Below are 17,980 nucleotides of genomic sequence, written 5' to 3' on the forward strand. Positions count from 1 at the left end.
AGAAGGAATGGATGAGGGGCTGCAGCGTGATACCACTAGCTCAGATGGGGAAGAGTGGCAGAGAAGGCAGTTTAAGAGGTTGTTAACTTCGGTTTTGAATACCTTGAACTCTGTTTGAGATCCCTGACAAACCTGTGACCCTCAGGTCGCTCTCGGAGGATTCTGGGATTCTGATCCTTAGCAGAGTGGGAAACACATCTAGAGTTGAGCCAGACAGCTCTGGGCACAGAGTAACGACACGTCTCTTTCTTGAGTCTTCTGTCTGGGCCACATCCCCTTTCCAAGCTGCCAGGTTCCTGCCCCTTCTTAACCTGGTTCTCTGACTGTTCCTTCCAACCTGTGAGCCACTTGCACACTTCCAATCACTCCACCATTTCCTCAAGACTTTCCAGAGCTGATTTCTGTTACAGCATCCCAGAAAAACATGAATCAGGAATAACTGAGGGGTAATGAAGACAGCTTCAGGAAAGGAGTTCACCAGGCTGAGAAAGGGGACAGGATTCGACAGGAGGTTCAGTAAAGACAAAGGTGTGGCTGTGTCTGCCTCCTTTAGAAATGAAGAGTGAAGTTGCGGTTTAGCATTCTTGTGGGGGAGCATTCAGTTCAGTCGCTCAGTCATGTCCCACTCTTTGCTACCCCATGAACCGCAGCACGCCAGGCCTCCCTGTCCATCACCAACTCCCGGAGTCCACCTAAACCCATGTCCATTGAGTTGGTGATGCCATCCAACCATCTCATCCTCTGTCGTCCCCTTCTCCTCCTGCCCTCAATCCTTCCCAGCATGAGGGTCTTTTCAAATGACTCAACTCTTTGCATCAGGTGGCCAAAGTATTGGAGTTTCAGCTTCAACATCAGTCCTTCCAATGAACACCCAGGACTGATCTCCTTTATGATGGACTGGTTGGGTCTCCTTGCAGTCCAAGGGACTCTCAAAAGTCTTCTCCAACACCACAGTTCAAAAGCCTCAATTCTTCGGTGCTCAGCTTTCTTTACAGTCCAACTCTCACATCCATACATGACCACTGGAAAAACCATAGCCTTGACTAGACAGACCTTTCATGGCTGCAATCACCATCTGCAGTGATTTTGGGGGAGCGTAAGAGACTAGAAATCAGTTGATCTCCAATGTGAGGGCCTGGAAGGTGGAGGTGGGCATCTGAAACACCCTGTAAAGACCATGCCAAGAAGGATGGACTCCCAGGGAGTCCAGAGACATCTATCTGCCCATGCACTTGTGCATCTGAAACTGGTTAACTGTTCACCAAATGCTTCCTTTATAGCCTGTGCACACAGCTAGACTACATTTCCCAGCCTCCCTTGCAGCATGAGTCCTGGCCAGTGGGATGTGGGTAGAAATGCTCTGTATCACTACCAGGCCAAGTCCATAAAAGCCTCCTTTGAGTGAACCCTCTTTCTCTCTCCTCTGTGGACCTGAGGGATATTGATTTCCAAGGCCAATAGGGAGCTACCTGAGGAAAGCAGGCCCTCTAACAGCCCGTTTTTAAATCATGGTATGGAGCAGAGTCTTTTTATCAGCCAACTGAATACAGATTAGACTTCTATTGGGTTAAGCCATTGGGATTTCAGGCTTTGTCTGTTATGGCTGCTAGCCTTAACTAGTGCAGATTTGCACATCTGTGGGTTACTAATACAGATGTGCATTTGGTGGGTAGTCATTGGAAGTTTATACCCTGGTTTAGCACTGTGGTTTCTTCACTTATTTCAACCAGGAACAAATCAGATGAAAGAACTTTGACTGAATTTAACCTTAATTAAAAGCCAGCTTGTCGGCTCATTGTTCTCCCATGGCTGGGCAAGCTGATGTGTCCCAGAGGCCAACCAAATCCCAGAGGGCTTCCCAGGGTAGATCATGCAGGCACCTGAAAGGCAAAGGTCTGTGAAGGTACTTTTGGAAGCCCAAGAAAGCTCTGATATAGAGTGTACCATTTTGTGAGCATAACTGTATTTTTATAAGCTTCTCACAAGACTCAAAGAGGTTATGTGTATATGCATGGCTGAGTCCCTTTGCTGTTCACCTGAAACTATCACAACATTGTTTGTTAACTGGTTACACCCCAATACAAAATAAAAAGTGAAAAAAAAAAAAACAGCTTAGGACCCTCTGTCCTGGGAATCATCTCATGCTCTCAGGGTTCTAATGAGCTTCAAAGCTATTATCAGGAGCCTAAATCTCCTTTCTTTCAATTTATATTTTCAAGATTTTGAGGCATTTTCACAAATGTTTCTTACAGGCATGTCAAGTTCAAACATTTAAAAATTTTAATCACCCAGTCACCCAAATAAAATGTGAACTATCCTTGACAGCCCCCTAGTTTCTTGATTCTCCATCCCTTAGTTTAAGTCCCATAGTTTCTTCCAACTTCCCCATCACCAGGAGCAGTACTCTCTGCTAGATCTTGCTTCTATCCTTGTTGTGCCCTCAGTTCAGGTCGGTCGCTCAGATGTTTCCAACTCTTTGTGACCCCATGGACTGCAGCACGCCAGGCTTCCCTGTCCATCACTAACTCCAGAAGCTTGCTCAAACTCATGCCCATTGAGTGCTGATGCCATCCAACCATCTCACACTCTGTCGTCCCCTTCTTCTCCTGCCTTCAGTCTTTCCCAGCATCAGGGTCTTTTCCCATGAGTCAGTTCTTCTCGTCGCGTGGCCAAAGTATTGTGCCCTACTTTGTTCTAATATTATTCTGGTTAGCCAGAATGATCCCATTAAAATTTACAACAGATTATATCATCCTCTGCTCAAACCCCAGTAGCTTCCCACATCAAGAAGAGAAGCCAGAGCCTGGCCTACGAGGCCCCTGCTGCCCCTCTCCACTTGTCCCCTGCTGCCCCTCCCCTGACCTAATGCCAGCCACGACCTTGGGGACAGTTCGTCTACCCCAGCAGGCTCCTCCCACCATGAGGCACTGACTCTTGCCGCCCTCTTGGCCTGGAATACCCTGCCCTCGGGTATATGCATGGATTGCACCCTCCTCTCCTGCTGGTTTGAGTCAAATGCCCCACTTGGGAAGGCCTGCCTCTGCCACTCTGTCTGAAATTGCCACCCACCCCTTCCTTGTTCCTTCCCCTCACTTGTTTTTCTCCTTAGCACTGATTACCATCTGACTTACTATGTAATTTGCTCATTCTTCTTGGTTATTGCCTTTCTCCCTCACTAGACTCTGAAGCCTCACAGGGAGGGATTGTTTTTTCCAGTTTTGCTCACTGCTGTATCCCAGTGCTCAGCACCCTGAGCACTCAGTGAGCACTTGCTAAATGGATTACTCAGAAGCCTCCTGGTGTCCCTGCCAGCTGCTCCGTCCCCGGATCCACACCTGCCTCACCGAGTGGTGACATCCTCGTGGGCAGGCGGTGCCTTGTTCACCACGGACTCTCCAGCACAGAGCCAAGTAGGTGGTGGGCACTCAGTAAACAATGGCTAATAAGAGAAGGCCGAGGACTGCATCTAATTCACATTTGGTTCTCAGCACCTAGCAGAGCAATGAGATCTAGATTCATTCAGGCTTGTGGCAATGGTAACTGAGAACCTGCTTATACTTTCATATTAATTTTTTTGTTTACTCTTAATATTATTTTAATAAAAAGGTGACCTGAAGGAAGGAATGCCTGTTGCTCTGGGTTATCCTATGTGTCCTCTCACAGACATGACTACCTGGCACCCAGACTCAGGCCTAGGACTGCAGCTCCTCCCTATGCCGAGGCCTCCACAGAGCTGTGCTCCCACCCAGGGAGGTGCAGAGGGCATGTCGGTGCAGAGGAGGCAGGTGGGCCCGAGCTCCAGCAGACAGTGGCACCAGGGAACGGGTGGAGGTTCTGAAGCAAGAATTTATTCCAGGTGCATATGTGGGTGTGGACAGCAGAGACCCATATTTAAAGCAGATCAGAAGTCTCTCACAGTCTCCAGCCCCAGCCATTCCCTGGCCACCTCCCTGGCCTGAGCTGGAGCAAGGGAAGGGCCTCCTAGTCCTCCACCCCCCCCCAAAACCCCACAGGTACTTAAGGGCTAAAACAGAACCATACAGCCTTATTTTTATTAGCATCTAACAAGAAAAAAAAAAAAATCAAGATTCCCTCCAGCCCTACCTCTGCCACCTGAGCTCTCAGGGAGCAAAGTAAACTGGGGGCGCACTTGTTTCCAGGGATCTTCTTGGAGCCTGGGCACCTATGCGCTGCCACCCCTGTGCCTGCAGGCCGACCACAGGCCCCCTCCTCCACTCTGTGGGGACAGAAGGGCAGCTGGCATCTCTCCAGCCCTTAGCCATCAGCCTTGGGAACTTGGAAAAGATTGGCGATGTCTAGCAGAGCTTGGCGGATCTGGTTCCCAAAGCGCTGGGCATTCTGTGGAAGTCAAGAGTTCAGACCAACCTCCAGGAGAGCCCCCCGCCCCCTGGCCCCAGGAGCAAGGGTCCTTCCCGACGCGCCCTGGGCTGACCCTCCTCAGGCGGAGTAGCAGCAGGGCAGACTCACCGTCTCTGAGCTGGAAAACTTGCTGGAGACGTGGAAGAAGATGGTGTCCTCACCCGCGATCATGTAGGAAACGCCGTAGCCGTCATCTGCCACCTGAGGCAGCATGGAGGGTAAAGAAGGAGAGGTGAGCTGACCTTGAAGATCTGAAAGCCAAGCTGATGTTATCCTTGCTCTGCCCACAAGATTCACAGGAAGGTGCCCACCCCCAGGAAACCATGGGAAAACAGAGGAGTTCTGTGCCCCAGGGTTGCAGACCCCACCAGACCCCCATCCACGACCTTGCGTTCCCTCCGGAGGCTCAAGAGCACCACCTCTCTCCAGGGCGTCTCCAGCTCCCTGACCAACTAGCCTGTGTGAGTCTCAGTGGGAGAGCTGGACTCTCTGTAAGCCCCCTTCAGAGGGCACATCAGCTCCAGGCAGGGTGACTTCAGCAGGGGGTGTTGACAGGGGTGAGGTCCCATCCACTCTCCTCCCAACAGGTCGACAGGTACCCATTCTGTTCCCATGCCAGGCAGGTCCAGGCCTGTGCTCTTGCCTCTGGTCTGACCTCCTTGAGTCCCTGCACTCTCCAATGACACCCCTGTCCCCTGGTCCCACCCACCTGCCCACCTTCAAGAGCACTTACAGGGCCAAAGCCACCGCCAGCACCCAGGTGTTTGGGGTACTTGTTTGGGTCGAACATGCGGATCTGGAATTGAGCGATCTGGCTAGTGGAGAGGCGCCAGGGTTCTGAGAGCACCTGTGACAGGGAGGACCTGCAGTCAGACGCTCTGCACACCTGCAGACAGGTGGTGCCTGAGCGCCTGTTCAAGCCTGGCACTGTCCCGGCTGAGGACGCAGACAGGACGGATGCAGGAGCTTCCTGACTGTGGCCCTGGTCCCCTAGTCTGTTCTCACCATCACAGCATCTGCACAAAACCTTCCATCACGGGACCTGCCTGTTCCACCCCCGCCTCTACCCGCACCCTGAGCTGTTGTTCCATATCCCACCCCGTGGCCTCAGTGGCTGTCTGGGCACTGAAGGCTCCCTCCACCCAGACACCCCAGTCCCCCTGAGCCTCTGCACTTCCGCCATGGCTGCTGCCACCCCTGACATGTCATGTTTGTCCGTCCATCCCCCCTCATGCCAACACCCACTCTACAAGGGGAAGGCTGCTGCTCGGGGCCAGTCCACAGGCCTGGGTGGGGCATGGAGCAGGAAGAGCCACTGAGAACGGGCCCAAGGACACAGACACACCCGTCCACACTGACCTCAGCCAGGAAAGGGGATTCAACTCCCAAGTACTTGGAGACCACATAAAGGCAGAAGAGGTGCCTGTCAATCCCAGCCCCTGTCATGGCCAGGCGGTACATATTCTGGTGCTTCTCAGCAGCCTTCCGGAATAGATGTTGGAGGTCTTTGTTCTGGGGGCAGAAGTAGGGTCATGAAGAGTAGGTCTGACCTTGAACCAGCAGGAGGCCACGCGGTCAGCTCAGCACGAGGCCACAGGGGGCTTACCAGGTGGTGCCCCTGCACCATGGCCTGAACAAAGGCTGTGGACTCCCGGGTGCAGGAACGCACAGTCTCCGTCCGGCCCTCCCGGAACATTCTCGTCATTGAGGCTTCATAGGTCAGGCAGAACTTGCCCCTGTCCTGGGGAACACAGAAGGCTGAACCTTGGAGTGGACCTGGGTGTCACCCCCCCATGCTCAGTGGCCCGGGGCTCCTACCCGGAAGTGCGCCAGCTGCAGGGCGATCTGCACGAAGGCGTCAGGGCTGGTCCGGCACTTCTTGATGAGGCCTTTGCCAAAGGGCAGGAACTGGAAGCAGTACAGCTCCACGTCGTCCGCCAGCGCCTTGGCCACCTGGTAGGAACTCTCGATGACCGCCTGGCACTGCCAAGACACGGAGGGGTCAGCTGGGGGCAGAGCTCTCCAGCAGGACTCCAGTGTCATGTCCAGAAGGCCCAAGGGTTAGTAACGGAGGAAGGCAAGGCTGGGCAGGCCTCAGTGTGCCCGACATCCTCAGGAGGAGACGCCACAGACAGGCCGGGGGCATCAGCGCAGAGGCCCAGCTGGGCTCTGTTGGGGAGGGAGTCACTGACAGGTGCTTTCCAGACATGAGCTCACACCTCACGTCTTTCTCCAACCCCCAAGACAGTCCTGGGATCTCTGTTCTCCCTGGAGTCGGTCTAGACCATGAGAGACACTTGGACCTTTCCCCTGAGAGTGGGGCTGGGACAAAGGGGAGGCCTGCAGGGCATCTCAGGCCCTTGTCACTCTCACACACCCACCCCTGCCCCTTCTCGGCCCGCACACCTGCTCTGGAATGTCCCACTTGAGTCGCTGAGGTGGGGGCAGCACAGGGTTGGGCTTGCCCAGACAGTGCCCCGTCTCTGTGTAGCCCAGATGGAAGGAGTCGGTGCCCAGGACAAACTGCAGGGGAAGGTCAGGCTGAGAGGCCATCCTTGCCCTGCCGCCCCGCCCCGAGCCTGCCCTGCAGGGCCCCTCCCAGGGCCTGTTACCTCCCAGAGGTGCCCTATGATAGGGGCATCTGCCCACGCATGCTCTGTGTTGAGTCCAAGCTGGCCGTTCTTGAAAGAGATGAGCGTGAAGGACTTGTCGAACCACCTGCAGCGGGAGGAGAAGGGCAGCGGGGGCAGGCGGGGGGGAACCCGGGGGCACGTGAGCGGGGGAGCTGGGGCATGGTACCTGTTGTAGCAGTTGCCGTGCAGCAGGGCCTTGCCGTAAAGGCTGAGGCTGGCCTCGTCCTCTGGGTCATAGTGGTGAGACTCCTCATCGAGAGCCACGAAGAACGCAGCGCGCTCAATGGCGTCCAGGGCAGCCTTGTTCTTGCCAGAGCCGAAGAAGGCCTGGCGTGCCTGAGCCCACTCCACTCTGAGGGCACAAGGGCAGAGTGAGTGGGGCCCCCTGCACGATGAGAGCCCTTCCCAGGACCTGTGTCCCCACCTTCTGCACACCCCCATCCAGCCACCAGCAGTTAGAGGTCACAGCAGCAACTCTCCGTTGCTACCATCAGCGTTCCTGATGACCGCAGGTCTTAGTTAACACAGAGGACGCCGGGCCCATGTCCCTCCCCCGGTCAGGCCTTCGGCCCGAGTGCCAGGGTGGCACGCGGGACCGAACTCGTCTCCTCTTGGCGCCCCAACTTGGGCCCCTATACCTTCCCCCTGCAGTGAGGGCTGCCAGCCTCTCCTCCCCAGGCTGGGGTGGGGAGGGGTCATCCAGGATCCTCTGGAACTGCATCTCCAGGTCCCGAGGCTTGAGCAGGCGGGAGCCCTCGTAGAGCCACACCTTGAAAAAGCGGCCCTTGTGGTAGACAGCCACGTGCCTGCTGTCCGGGAGGTGCTGGAGCACGTCTGTGGCAGAGGCCAGGGTGTACTCAGACAGAAGCAGGGCCCCCCGCCCCACACACCTCCCCAAAGGCCCCCAGCCTCACACCAGGTGCCACGAGGACCTCCTCCTGGCCTGCCTTCCCCCAACCTTTGGGCATCGAGCCAGAGCTTCCGTGTCTCTCACTTAATGCCAGCCACAGTCCCATGAGGCATTTCACAGAAGAGGAAGTCTGAAGCTCTAGGAAATCACAGACTGCCCCAGAGCCAGAAATGCAGGTGCTGCTCCGGTGCCCCTGGGCAAGCCCGTCCCTCCTCCTCTACAGGCTCCTCAAGGCAGGAGCTCCATTAGGCTTCCTGTTGCTCTTTGTGCAGGAGACCTCCCCTGCACCGGGAGCCCCTGCAGGGAGGGGCTCCATCCTGGTCTCTCAGGGTCCCAGTAGTAGCATCGTGCCTATAAACAGTAGGTGTCTACTATTGGCCACAAACTGACTATCTTTCGCAGTTTCACGACCCTAAGACGCTCAGAGGCTTAGGGAGCAGCAGGCAGCAGGGCACTGGCATGGTGGGCCCATGGCTGGCAGGGAGGGGCCCCCACCCACGCCCCAGCATGGGTGCCTGGCTGCGACTCCATACCTGTGTCCTTCCCCGGGATGCGAGTGGTGTTGAACATCCGCTCCATCTGCCAGGAGCACATGGGCACGAGGCCCAGCGCCATAACCTGGGGGGGAGGCCAAGCACAGCTCAGATGCAGGCCACTCTCCTGGTCACGCCCTCACCCCCAGCACAACTCACAGGCTTGATCTCTTCACGGTCCAGTTTACGGCGGTACGTGATCATGGCGTGGACAGCATTTCCCAGGCGGGCAGCCTGCACGTCTGTGTTCTTGACAAGCACTAGGTCCTAAGGGAGATAGCAGACCTGCAGGGAGGCTGTGACGGGTGTGCACAGTGGCCCCTCTGTCTGGGGTGTCTCGTCCCTCCCCCAGTCCATCCTACGTACTCTGTGAGGCCAAGCACCAGAGGGGACACGCCTGGCTGGTCATATCACCCCCTGCCCTCGCTTTGACCTGAGCTGCTTTTCCAAACCCCTTGTATCTGTTGACATTTTGTTTATTTTTCTTTGAGGAAGAGGTTCCACCACCACAGAACAGCCTAAAACCTCTGGCCTAGACAAGCTGCACATAGGTTTCTAGAAAGATAGCTTTGTGGAGGAGGGGAATGGCAGCACCCTACTTGCAATGTGCTTTGGAAGTAGGAGAGGAGAGAGGCAAGCAGGCCTGTGGCTGGGCGGCATCCCCGGCTGGCTGTGCACACTTGTCCTGGGAGCAGGAAAAGGGCTGGTCCCGTGGGGTAGGGACCTGAGCCCTAACAGAAGCAACTCTGGATCTACTTAAGACGCACTTAGGGAAGTTCCCTGGTAAGGTGTCAGGACAGCTGAGAAGTCAAGGCTGGAAAGCCAGTGAGAGAACAAGGAAGGGAGTGACAGCCTGAGCTGGGCAGGGCAGTGAGCCTGAGGAGCCCTGGGGGCGACAGCATCAGGCCGCGGGGGCGACTCGGTTCTCCGGATCCCTAGTATTTCCATCACCTGAAGCAGCCTCCTGATGACTGTTCTAGGACACGCACCCCCATCTTCCCTCTGCTTCAGGCCTCACTCCAGAACCTCCACTTGCTCACAGAAACTACCACCAGGGCTCTGAGCCGTCCTCCAGGTCCTGCCCGGAGATCAGAGTGGGGACAGAGCTGAGCACAGCCCAGCCCGTGTGGCCCCAACTCTCACCATGACGTAGTAGTTGCTGTTGACCATGAGGGGGTTCCTGCCCCGAAGGTAGACGTACTCTTCCCACCAGTCGCTCACCTGGGGGCGGACGGGAGGTCAGAGTCAGGGCAGGGGGTGCGGTGTGGACAGCCAGGACGCAAGGAGGGTGAGGGTAAGCCCAGGAGGTGGAACTCACATAGTTGGTCGCCCACCAGGACTTGAGTACCAGGTACTTCTGCAGCCTGGGCGCAGTCTTCTCCTCGAACTCCTTGGCCAGCGTCTCCATTCGATAATATTGCTCATCATCCAACAAGTGCTCCACGGATTCTAGGTACTGTCCAGGCAAGTCACCATCAGCGTGAGGGCCAGGCAGCAGGAGCCGCCTGTGTCCTGACCTTCCTCCAAGCCCAGCCTGACTGCTCCCTCTCAGGCTGACTCTTTGTCAGGGGCAGTCTCACGTTTGAATGAGTTCTTTGAGTACAGCCTGCCCTGCACACTGGGATGCCTGATCCAGGCCCTCACCCGATGAACTGTGGCTGGCACACTGGGCACTGGCAGCTTGGGCAGAGATGTCTGGAAGCTGTAGAGCATGGGCCGTCGGCTGGACAGAAGGCGGACACAGACCTGAGGATACAGAGTGGAGAATGTTGAGGGGGAGGCTGGAGGAAAGAATGGAAACTAGCAAACCTTGGAGGGGCTGCCCCAGACCCTCAGAACCGGGACAAACCCCGCCAGGCACCAGTGCCTGTCTGGTTGTCCCCCCCCCCCACCCCTCCAGCTCAGAGCCCAGAGTGAGGCCCCGCGGTCTCAATCCCGATGCCTGGATCCCTCCACCAGCTTCCACTCACAGCCCAAACTCTGGTCAAGTGGCTGGTCTGGCCGTGCATCTCAAACATCCAACCATGGTAGGAAAGAAGCAGTTTCAGGGTTTGGCGGAAGAAGAAGATGCCCATCATCCAGACCCCCGTGGAGAAGATGGCCATGCTGAAAAGTCTCCGGGTGTATGGGGTCCGGGAGGGACGTCTGTCAGAGAAGGGGAGAGGCCTGCAGGTGGTCCACTTGAGGCCAGCCTCAGGGAAATTCTGATTCTGCAGACCTGATGTATATAAAGCCATCTAGGGGTATGCACCAAAGGAGAAAAACTCCCTGGATATGCTCAACATCTGAGCACCTGAGAGCATCACACACGAACTCACAGAAGCAGGGACTGAGATGGCGGCTGTCTCCAGGGAAGGCTGCCCTGTGACCTCCAGTGGCTACTGACCTGTACCTGCCCAGGAGTCTTGGCCTCAGAGCCCACCCAGCCCTCTCTCATGGCCTTACTTCTTACCCCTCAGGAAGCCATCTCTGGATATAATAGACCAGTCCCATGGAGATGTCCAGGTTGTAGTAGGAGGAACCCACTGTTGCCATAACCACGACTAGCCAGCTGGTGGGGCTGCCAGGGTACACACCCCTGATGATGCCATTCTGTGGGCAGAAACAGGCGTGCTCACAGAGCAAGAAGGACTGGGGTGAGCGGAAGCCTATGAGGTCGTTGCCCGCTTTTACTCCTCCTCCAAGTTCCCACACCTGCAGCACCTGATTACTGTGTCCCATGACCACCTCCTGCTCCCCTCTCCCCTCCCCACCTTGAGCACCCCTCTGGGTTCTGCAGGGCTGGAGCCTGTCACTCAGCAGAGCTGCCAGCCCAGGTAGGGGAGGACGACCTTGACAATGGGCAGGAGCTGACACCCGGCCTCTGCTTCCCTGGAGGGCTGGATTCTGCACCTGCTGGGAGGTAGACACCAGGACCACCTGTGCCCACCTTGATGCGGATCAGGCGTTTCTTCCAGGACCTGATCCCGGACAGATAGATGTGTTTCAGCACCTCTCGACTGAGCCGGAAGTCGACTCCCTCTGGGGTCACAGTGAACTGGAAGGCCACAGCCTGGTGTGCTTCCGCCATCCTGAGGGTTGCTTGACACCTGGGAGGCGGCAGGAGGGTGCGTGGGCAGGCTCAGCCGCTGGGCCGAGGCTCCGCCCCCGCTATTGTCCGCGCTCCTTGCCCGCCCCCACCACCCTCCCTGGGCCAGCCTCCCCGCAGTGTCATGGTTCCCCCCAACCCCTGGCCCCAGATCAGGCCCTTCAGCCTCGCCAACCGCCTCAGAACTTTCGCACAATGGTGCAGCGGTCAGCAAGGGGGTCAGGGCCTTGAAAAGTTGAGAAACCCCCGAGGACAGCGAAGGGCGGCCTCGGGGGTGTTGGCGGGTGGCCTCGGAAGCGGAGTAGGTCTGATTTGGAGTGAGGCGGGGTGTGCGTACCCCTAGCCTTGCCACGTGGGACCTTGGCACCAGCCTCCACCGACCCCTTCCCCCCACCCCCCGCCGCCACCCCCACGCCAGCTCAGGGCCCTGGGCCCGGTGGGCCGGCGGCTGGAGCTAGCCCCCAACTCCACTCACAGCTGGGGTTTGCTCCTGTTCGATTGTGGGGCCAGTTGCTCTGGCCCGTGTCCGCACGTCCTTCAGGGCAAGCCACCTAAGTCCCGCCCTCGCCGGGAACCTGACACCCACTCCCAAATTTGGGTTGAGAACAGATTCGGGGCGGCAAAGAGAATCTACCCCGCTTCACCGCGAGAATCAGGAGTGGGTTTCTGCAAGCTGAAGATGGCTCAAAGGTCTGGGAGCCTGGGGGTGCCCAACGGGGCTCACATGAGGAGGGCGGCACTTGAACTAAAAATAGCTGAATGTAGGGAAAAGGTCACCCGGGTGTCAGCTGTGCCTCCTGTTCCCAGATGGCCAGCGCTCAGGGTGGGGCAACCCCGCCCCAGGGCCCTCTTTGCACTCGCGACTCCCTAGTACCCGACCCAAGTCCCCCAGGTATTTCTCACTTCTAAGCTGCAGCCAGGGATGGGGGGTGCAGAGGGCTCCCACTGGCAGAACAGGCCCTGACCACCATCAAGCCCAGATCACCCAACAGCTGTACTTCTCAGGAGGGGAAAGGGAGGCCCCCTGCAGCGGTCCTTTGTCAATCAATCTGTGTGCAGTTCCTGGTGGGTACTTTCCGCAGCACCCAAGTATGACTAGGACAGTATGTGAGGGATGCAGTGAGTTTATTGTCTTATGGTACATGTGCCAGGGCTTCTGCCCACTTGCCTGCGGTGGGAACCTGCTCGACCCTGGGGTCTGGGGGAGGTCAGCCTCCTTAGCCCCAGTCTCAGCGGGGCTCAGCCCAGCCCCCAGGGCCTCCCCTGTGCCCCTCCCTCCAAGGTCCCGCCCTGGAGGCTCCAGGGGAGCAGCAAGGAGTCGGAAGTGGAGTCAGGATGAGGGGTGGAAGCTGGTCAGCCGGCCCTTCTGCTGGAAGTAGAACTGGAACCGAGACTGCGCATACTCCTAGGGAAAGAACCCCGGACTGTGAGAACATGTGGGCCCAGCACCCCCCAGCCCCTCGGTCTGCCCGTGGCCACCTGACTACGCACTGATGTCTGAGAGGGCCCGAGGCCCTGATGTGCTCCCTCCCCGCCATCTATCGCACACACCTGGGTTACTTACCAAGTAACCAAATTCTATAGTGGACATGGATGCCTGAAGGATGGACCAGAGACCCCAAAAGAAATGAGATGCCAGGGCATACCTAAGGGGCAGGAGAAGCGTTCAGAGCACACCCGGCACTGCCTGAACCCCGCCACCAGGATGGCCGAGCCCCAAGGCTCTGACTTCTCCTGTCACCCTAACCCACCCTGTCCTGACTCTTCCCCATCTCAAACTGTTCTCCATCAGCCTCAGACCTCATCCTCACTTCCTGCCCCCAATCTACACTGACACCTCACCTGCAACCTGGTGTCTACCCGCCACTGTCTCCCTTTCCTCTGCATCCTGCTCTACCCTGCCACTTGTCTCCCCTCACCGATTAGCTTCCACCAGCAAATCTGCTTCCAGTTTCCTCTGCTCCTCTTGGGAGACGGTCTCACCTTTCTTTACCTCTGCCAGGTAGTGGCGAATAAAATGGAGCTGAGATCAAAAGACAAGAGTCAGGAAATGCGGAGCCTGGCGATAATTTCCCAGTTAACACCCTTCCTTGCCATTCCTTCCAGACTTAACCCTCCTCCTCCTGTACAGGCCAGGTCCTGCTCCCCCAGCTTCTGGCCCACATACCTGCTGTCCCTGAGTGGGGTAGTCTGCAGGCTGTGCTTTGTAGAAAGGCCACTCCTCATGAGTATAATCGTAAACCCACTCACAAAAATGGTTCCCAATGTCAAAGCCCCTGAGGGAATAAGGTGGACACTCAGCCCCAAATACCCTGGGCAGCTAGGATCAGAGCTACAGGCCCGGTCTGCCTCTCTAGGACACTGTGGGAACAGGCCCACGGGAGGCCACCTGCCCACCCTCACCTGTAGTTGTAACTGCTGTACTCAAAGTCCACCAGCATGAGGCTGTCAGTGCTTTCAGGCGCTGAGAGCAGCAAGATGTTCCCTGGTGGAAAGTGGTGAGGTTCTGGTCACTCCAGGGCCCTCTGGCCCCCCTCACCTGAGGCTGGGAGACTCAGATGCATTCTCTTACCTTCTTGAATATCATTGTGGCAAAAGACCACTGGTGATGGGGTAGTGTCTAGCAGCTTCCTGTAGGGGAACAGGGGCATGGGTCCGGAGCCAGAGTGACAAAGGAGGGTCAGAAGCACTCTCGTGGGCTAGGCCTGGACTCCAGCCCTCAGCAAATCCTGGGGAGGACCCCACTAGGTGCTCACACCCCACACCTCCTGTGCTCTTCTGTCCAGCCTCCTCCCCGACCCCTGCCCCTACCCTGTCCCGTCTGCCCCCACCTGAGGTTGCCCATCTCATCCTTCAAGCTGTACATCTCCAGCAGGTTCATTTGGGGCAGGCCGGTGGCGGGCAGGTCCTGGATCTGCTTTAAGTACCTGAAGCCCAAATAACAGGATACACTCAGTGTGCTATCCCTCCCCCTTCTCCCCTCAGCCAGGCTGTCCTGCCCGTTCTGTCACTGAGTGGCTTGTCCGGCAATTTTTGGAAGCCTGTTCTGCAAGAGGCCACGCTAGAGAGTGGGACACTGGCGTCACTCTACTGGAGGGGAGGACAGAGCATCACATACATTCAGTCGCAGCCCAGAGGAATGACTGGTAGCTTGGGGGTTCAGTCATGCGCAGGAGCCCTGAGGAGGCTCCTGACTCACCGCTCCATGGTCCCAAATAGCCAGTGGGGCTCCTTAGTGAAAGGCATCTCCATGCCGTGGAACTTGGCCATCTTCGTGGCAATGGCTGCAGACAACACTGGATCTCGAAGCTCCTGTGTCTTCAGTGGCCGGCTCTGCACCCAGGAACCTATCAGGGTGGTGAAGGGGCTGGGGCAGGTGGGGGAAGGGTGGGGGAACGGAGGTGGGGGGAGTCAGGGCTTGGGGAAAATTCCCTACCTGGGGTGAGGGATGTGAAGGCAGACACTGGGAAGGGGGTGGGGTGGGGGGGGAAGGAGGTGCTTCGGGTAGGTCAGGGCCGGGCTCGTACTGGGATGTACTGTTCCAGCCGGCCCTCTGGAAAGACTCCGTAGAGCTGGGGCCCCAGCGACCGCTCTGCAAGTATGGCGAACATCACACTCTCAAGGACCAAGGAGTCCACGCCCTGAAGGAAGATGGACAGTGAAGGGACCACAGTCACAAGGGGCCAGAGACAAAAGGGTGCTAACACACACAGGGTCGCCTTGCTCCTCCCACCACAGCTGGGACTCACCGCGCGGGGCGGCGCGGGGCGCTCCAGAGCGCAGGCATTGGTTTCATAACGGACAAAATACTTAGCCCCTGAACTTTAGTGTCCACTGCGCAGTGGGGACCACACCACCTGCCAGACTTGAGCGTAGAGTCTCAAGGCCACGGCGGCCCTCACTCGCCCCTCACCTGCAGGATGGCCCCATATAGCCGCAGTAGCACCTCCCGGGGCTCCTCGCCAACGCTGGGCAGGTGGTCCGGCAGCGAGCAGCGGAAGAGCAGGTTGCTGAGGCCTCCGCTGCAGACCCACAACAGGGCGCGCTCATCCCGCCGTCCGCTCCACCGGCCCGGCGTCCAGCCCCCTCGGCCCGCCCCCGGCCCAGGAACGCCGAGAGTCCCCAGGGCCCGAGCCCGACCCGGCCCGCGCACAGGAGGGGCTGACCCCTGACCTCCCACCTCACGGGGTCAACCCTCAGCTCCTCCGGCTGCGCCTGGCGCCAGGCCCCGCCCAAGTACTCTCGGCACCACTGGTGTGCGCGGCGCTCGGCGTCTCGTGAGCGCGCCGAGCCGCGCCGCCGGCTTGGGGCCGCGTCGGGGCACTTAGCCTGCAGCAAGCTGTCCTTGGTCAGGCAGCCTCCGAGAGGCCCGCCTCCGACCACATCGGTCCCCTCGGCCGCCATGGCTCCGGCGCGGCCGGGCCAACGCCCCGTCGCGGCTCAGGCCCTTCGGGCGCGCTCGGCTCCTTCCGGCCGCGCTCGGCTCCGCTTCCGGCCAGCCTGCGCGGCTCGGGTCGCACTCGGGTTCCCCTGGTTCTACTCGGCTCTCGGCGGCGCCGCTCGACTCTCCAGGAGACCTTGCTCCGGGCGCGAGTTCCGACGGCTATGGCCCGCCCCTGCTCAGCGAGAGATAGGCCGTTGTTTGGACCGCAACCCGGAAGCAGGAAATGGCGCGGGCCAATCAGAAGCGTTGTGAACGGTCGGGTCACGTGGGCGAATCACGTGGGCCGGTGGCGCGTCCTAGGAGCGGGTCGGACTGTTTGGGGCGGCTACCTGGCAACGTTCCCCTGAGGCAAGGTGCGCCTTCGCCAGGGTCCGGGAGCGCACAGGGCAGCGTGGGCGGCGGCGGCCCTTCGGTGGACACACTTGGCCCCCGGGGCAGTCGGGCAAGGAAGTTCAGTTCAGTCCCTCTGTCGTGTCCGACTTTTTGCGACCCCAGGAACTGTAGCAATCTATATGATTGCTGATATATATATGATACCTATGTATGATTGATACGTATATGTATGTGTGTGTGTGTGTGTGTGTGTGTGTGTATATATATATATGATTGAATCTGTATGATACAGCAAACTATACAGGATGGATACATGCCTGCCCTCCGGAGCATCTATAGTTGCAGTGGGAGGAGACAGATAATAAACATATGAGACAATTACACATCGTGAAAGGAACTATGAAGGAAACAAGCTGCATGTATTGTGACAAAGAAATGAGGTAGGAAAAGCCTTATTTTAGACCAGGTAGTGCGGACTTTTGGTAAGGCCAGCGCAGTAGCAAAGCCAAGGTCCTATCTCTGGTTGAGTTCAGTCGCCCAGTCGTGTCCCGTTCTTTGCAACCCCATGGACTGCAGCATGCCAGGCTTCCCTGTCTATCACCAGCTCTCAGAGCCTGCTCAAACTCATGTCCATCGAGTCAGTGATGCCATCTAACCATCTCATCCTCTGTCGTCCCCTTCATGAGTCTGAGCAAGCCCCAGGAGATGGTGAAGGACAGAAAAGCCTGGCATGCTGCAGTCCATGGGATCACAAAGAGTTGGACAGGATTAAGGGACTGAACAACAAGAACAACATGTATGGATGTGAGAGTTGGACCATAAAGAAGGCTGAGTGCCTTTTGAGTGCTGAAGAATTGATGCATTTGAACTATGGTGTTGGAGAAGACTCTTGAGAGTCCCTTGGATAGCAAGGAGATCAAACCAGTTGGTTCTAAACAAATCAACTCTGAATATTCTTTGGAAGGACTGATGCTGAAGTTCCAATACTTTGGTCACCTGATGCAAAGAGCTGACTCACTGGAAAAGACTGATGCTGGGAAAGGTTGAGGGCCAGAGGAGAAGGGGGTGGCAGAGAATGAGATGGTTGGATGGCATCATTGACTGGATGAACATGAGTTTGAGCAAACTCCAGGAGATAGTGAAGGATGGGGAAGCCTGGCCTGCTGCAGTCCATGGGATCACAGTCAGACAGGACTAAGTGACTGAAGAACGACCACGAAAGTTCCACTTGAAAAAAGTTTTCCCTTAAAAAGAAATAGAAGCTCATTTTACGGTGAAACATGTACAACAGTGTGTGAGTTGCCATTTGTTGTTGTTCAGTCACTCAGTCGTGTCTGACTCTGCAGCAACACAGTTCAAAAGCATGAACTGCCCTGGGGTCCACCGCTTCTGAAACATTCTGTATTACCTGTAAGCCGCCAGTCTAATGGAAAGAAGGAATGACTTCTTAAAGACTTAGGTAAAGTCCCAGCTCTCGGGCAGTATCTTGAGGATTTGGGGTACATACACTGAATGCTGCAGTAGATAAAACATGTGCATCCAGAAGCAACGACGCAGGTCCAAGAGCCCAGGGGTTTGAACTGTCTATCTCTCACCGTCATTCTCAGTGACTCACTTGCAGTTAGCAACTTCTGTCTCTGTAACATTAAGCTCTGCTGG

The 17,980-nt window shown here is 57.1% G+C and overlaps 2 protein-coding genes across 5 annotated transcripts; both read right to left on the minus strand.

The window, feature by feature from the left end:
- Window positions 1-2,257: 2,257 nt before the first annotated feature.
- On the minus strand, window positions 2,258-12,559 carry CPT1B (carnitine palmitoyltransferase 1B). 3 transcript variants are annotated; one of them, XM_020873882.2, is made up of 19 exons: window positions 12,020-12,559; window positions 11,386-11,545; window positions 10,909-11,048; window positions 10,427-10,601; window positions 10,101-10,202; window positions 9,775-9,912; window positions 9,600-9,677; window positions 8,616-8,723; window positions 8,457-8,541; window positions 7,652-7,847; window positions 7,180-7,365; window positions 6,993-7,098; window positions 6,787-6,903; window positions 6,199-6,363; window positions 5,987-6,121; window positions 5,740-5,892; window positions 5,114-5,227; window positions 4,489-4,581; window positions 2,258-4,359 (listed from the first exon to the last, which is right to left on the minus strand). In XM_020873882.2, exons 2-19 carry the CDS (start codon window positions 11,524-11,526, stop codon window positions 4,276-4,278), a joined length of 2,316 nt encoding a protein of 771 aa, XP_020729541.1. In that variant the 5' UTR covers window positions 11,527-11,545; window positions 12,020-12,559; the 3' UTR covers window positions 2,258-4,275. The 3 variants fall into 3 exon arrangements, with proteins under 3 accessions (XP_020729541.1, XP_020729542.1, XP_070309708.1); XM_020873883.2 differs by lacking the exon at window positions 12,020-12,559 and adding an exon at window positions 11,720-11,905; XM_070453607.1 differs by lacking the exon at window positions 12,020-12,559 and having other exon boundaries at window positions 11,386-11,620.
- A 93-nt stretch (window positions 12,560-12,652) lies between these two features.
- Window positions 12,653-16,088, minus strand: CHKB (choline kinase beta). Of its 2 annotated transcripts, XM_020873884.2 has the most exons (11): window positions 15,725-16,088; window positions 15,458-15,566; window positions 15,072-15,185; window positions 14,744-14,877; window positions 14,376-14,471; window positions 14,117-14,175; window positions 13,948-14,029; window positions 13,712-13,820; window positions 13,464-13,567; window positions 13,109-13,190; window positions 12,653-12,949 (listed from the first exon to the last, which is right to left on the minus strand). In XM_020873884.2, exons 1-11 carry the CDS (start codon window positions 15,946-15,948, stop codon window positions 12,875-12,877), a joined length of 1,188 nt encoding a protein of 395 aa, XP_020729543.2. In that variant the 5' UTR covers window positions 15,949-16,088; the 3' UTR covers window positions 12,653-12,874. The 2 variants fall into 2 exon arrangements, with proteins under 2 accessions (XP_020729543.2, XP_020729544.2); XM_020873885.2 differs by lacking the exon at window positions 13,109-13,190.
- Window positions 16,089-17,980: the final 1,892 nt, after the last annotated feature.

The sequence above is a fragment of the Odocoileus virginianus genome, chromosome 23 (assembly GCF_023699985.2).
Source record: "Odocoileus virginianus isolate 20LAN1187 ecotype Illinois chromosome 23, Ovbor_1.2, whole genome shotgun sequence".
In the NCBI taxonomy this organism is placed as follows: Eukaryota; Metazoa; Chordata; class Mammalia; order Artiodactyla; family Cervidae; genus Odocoileus; species Odocoileus virginianus.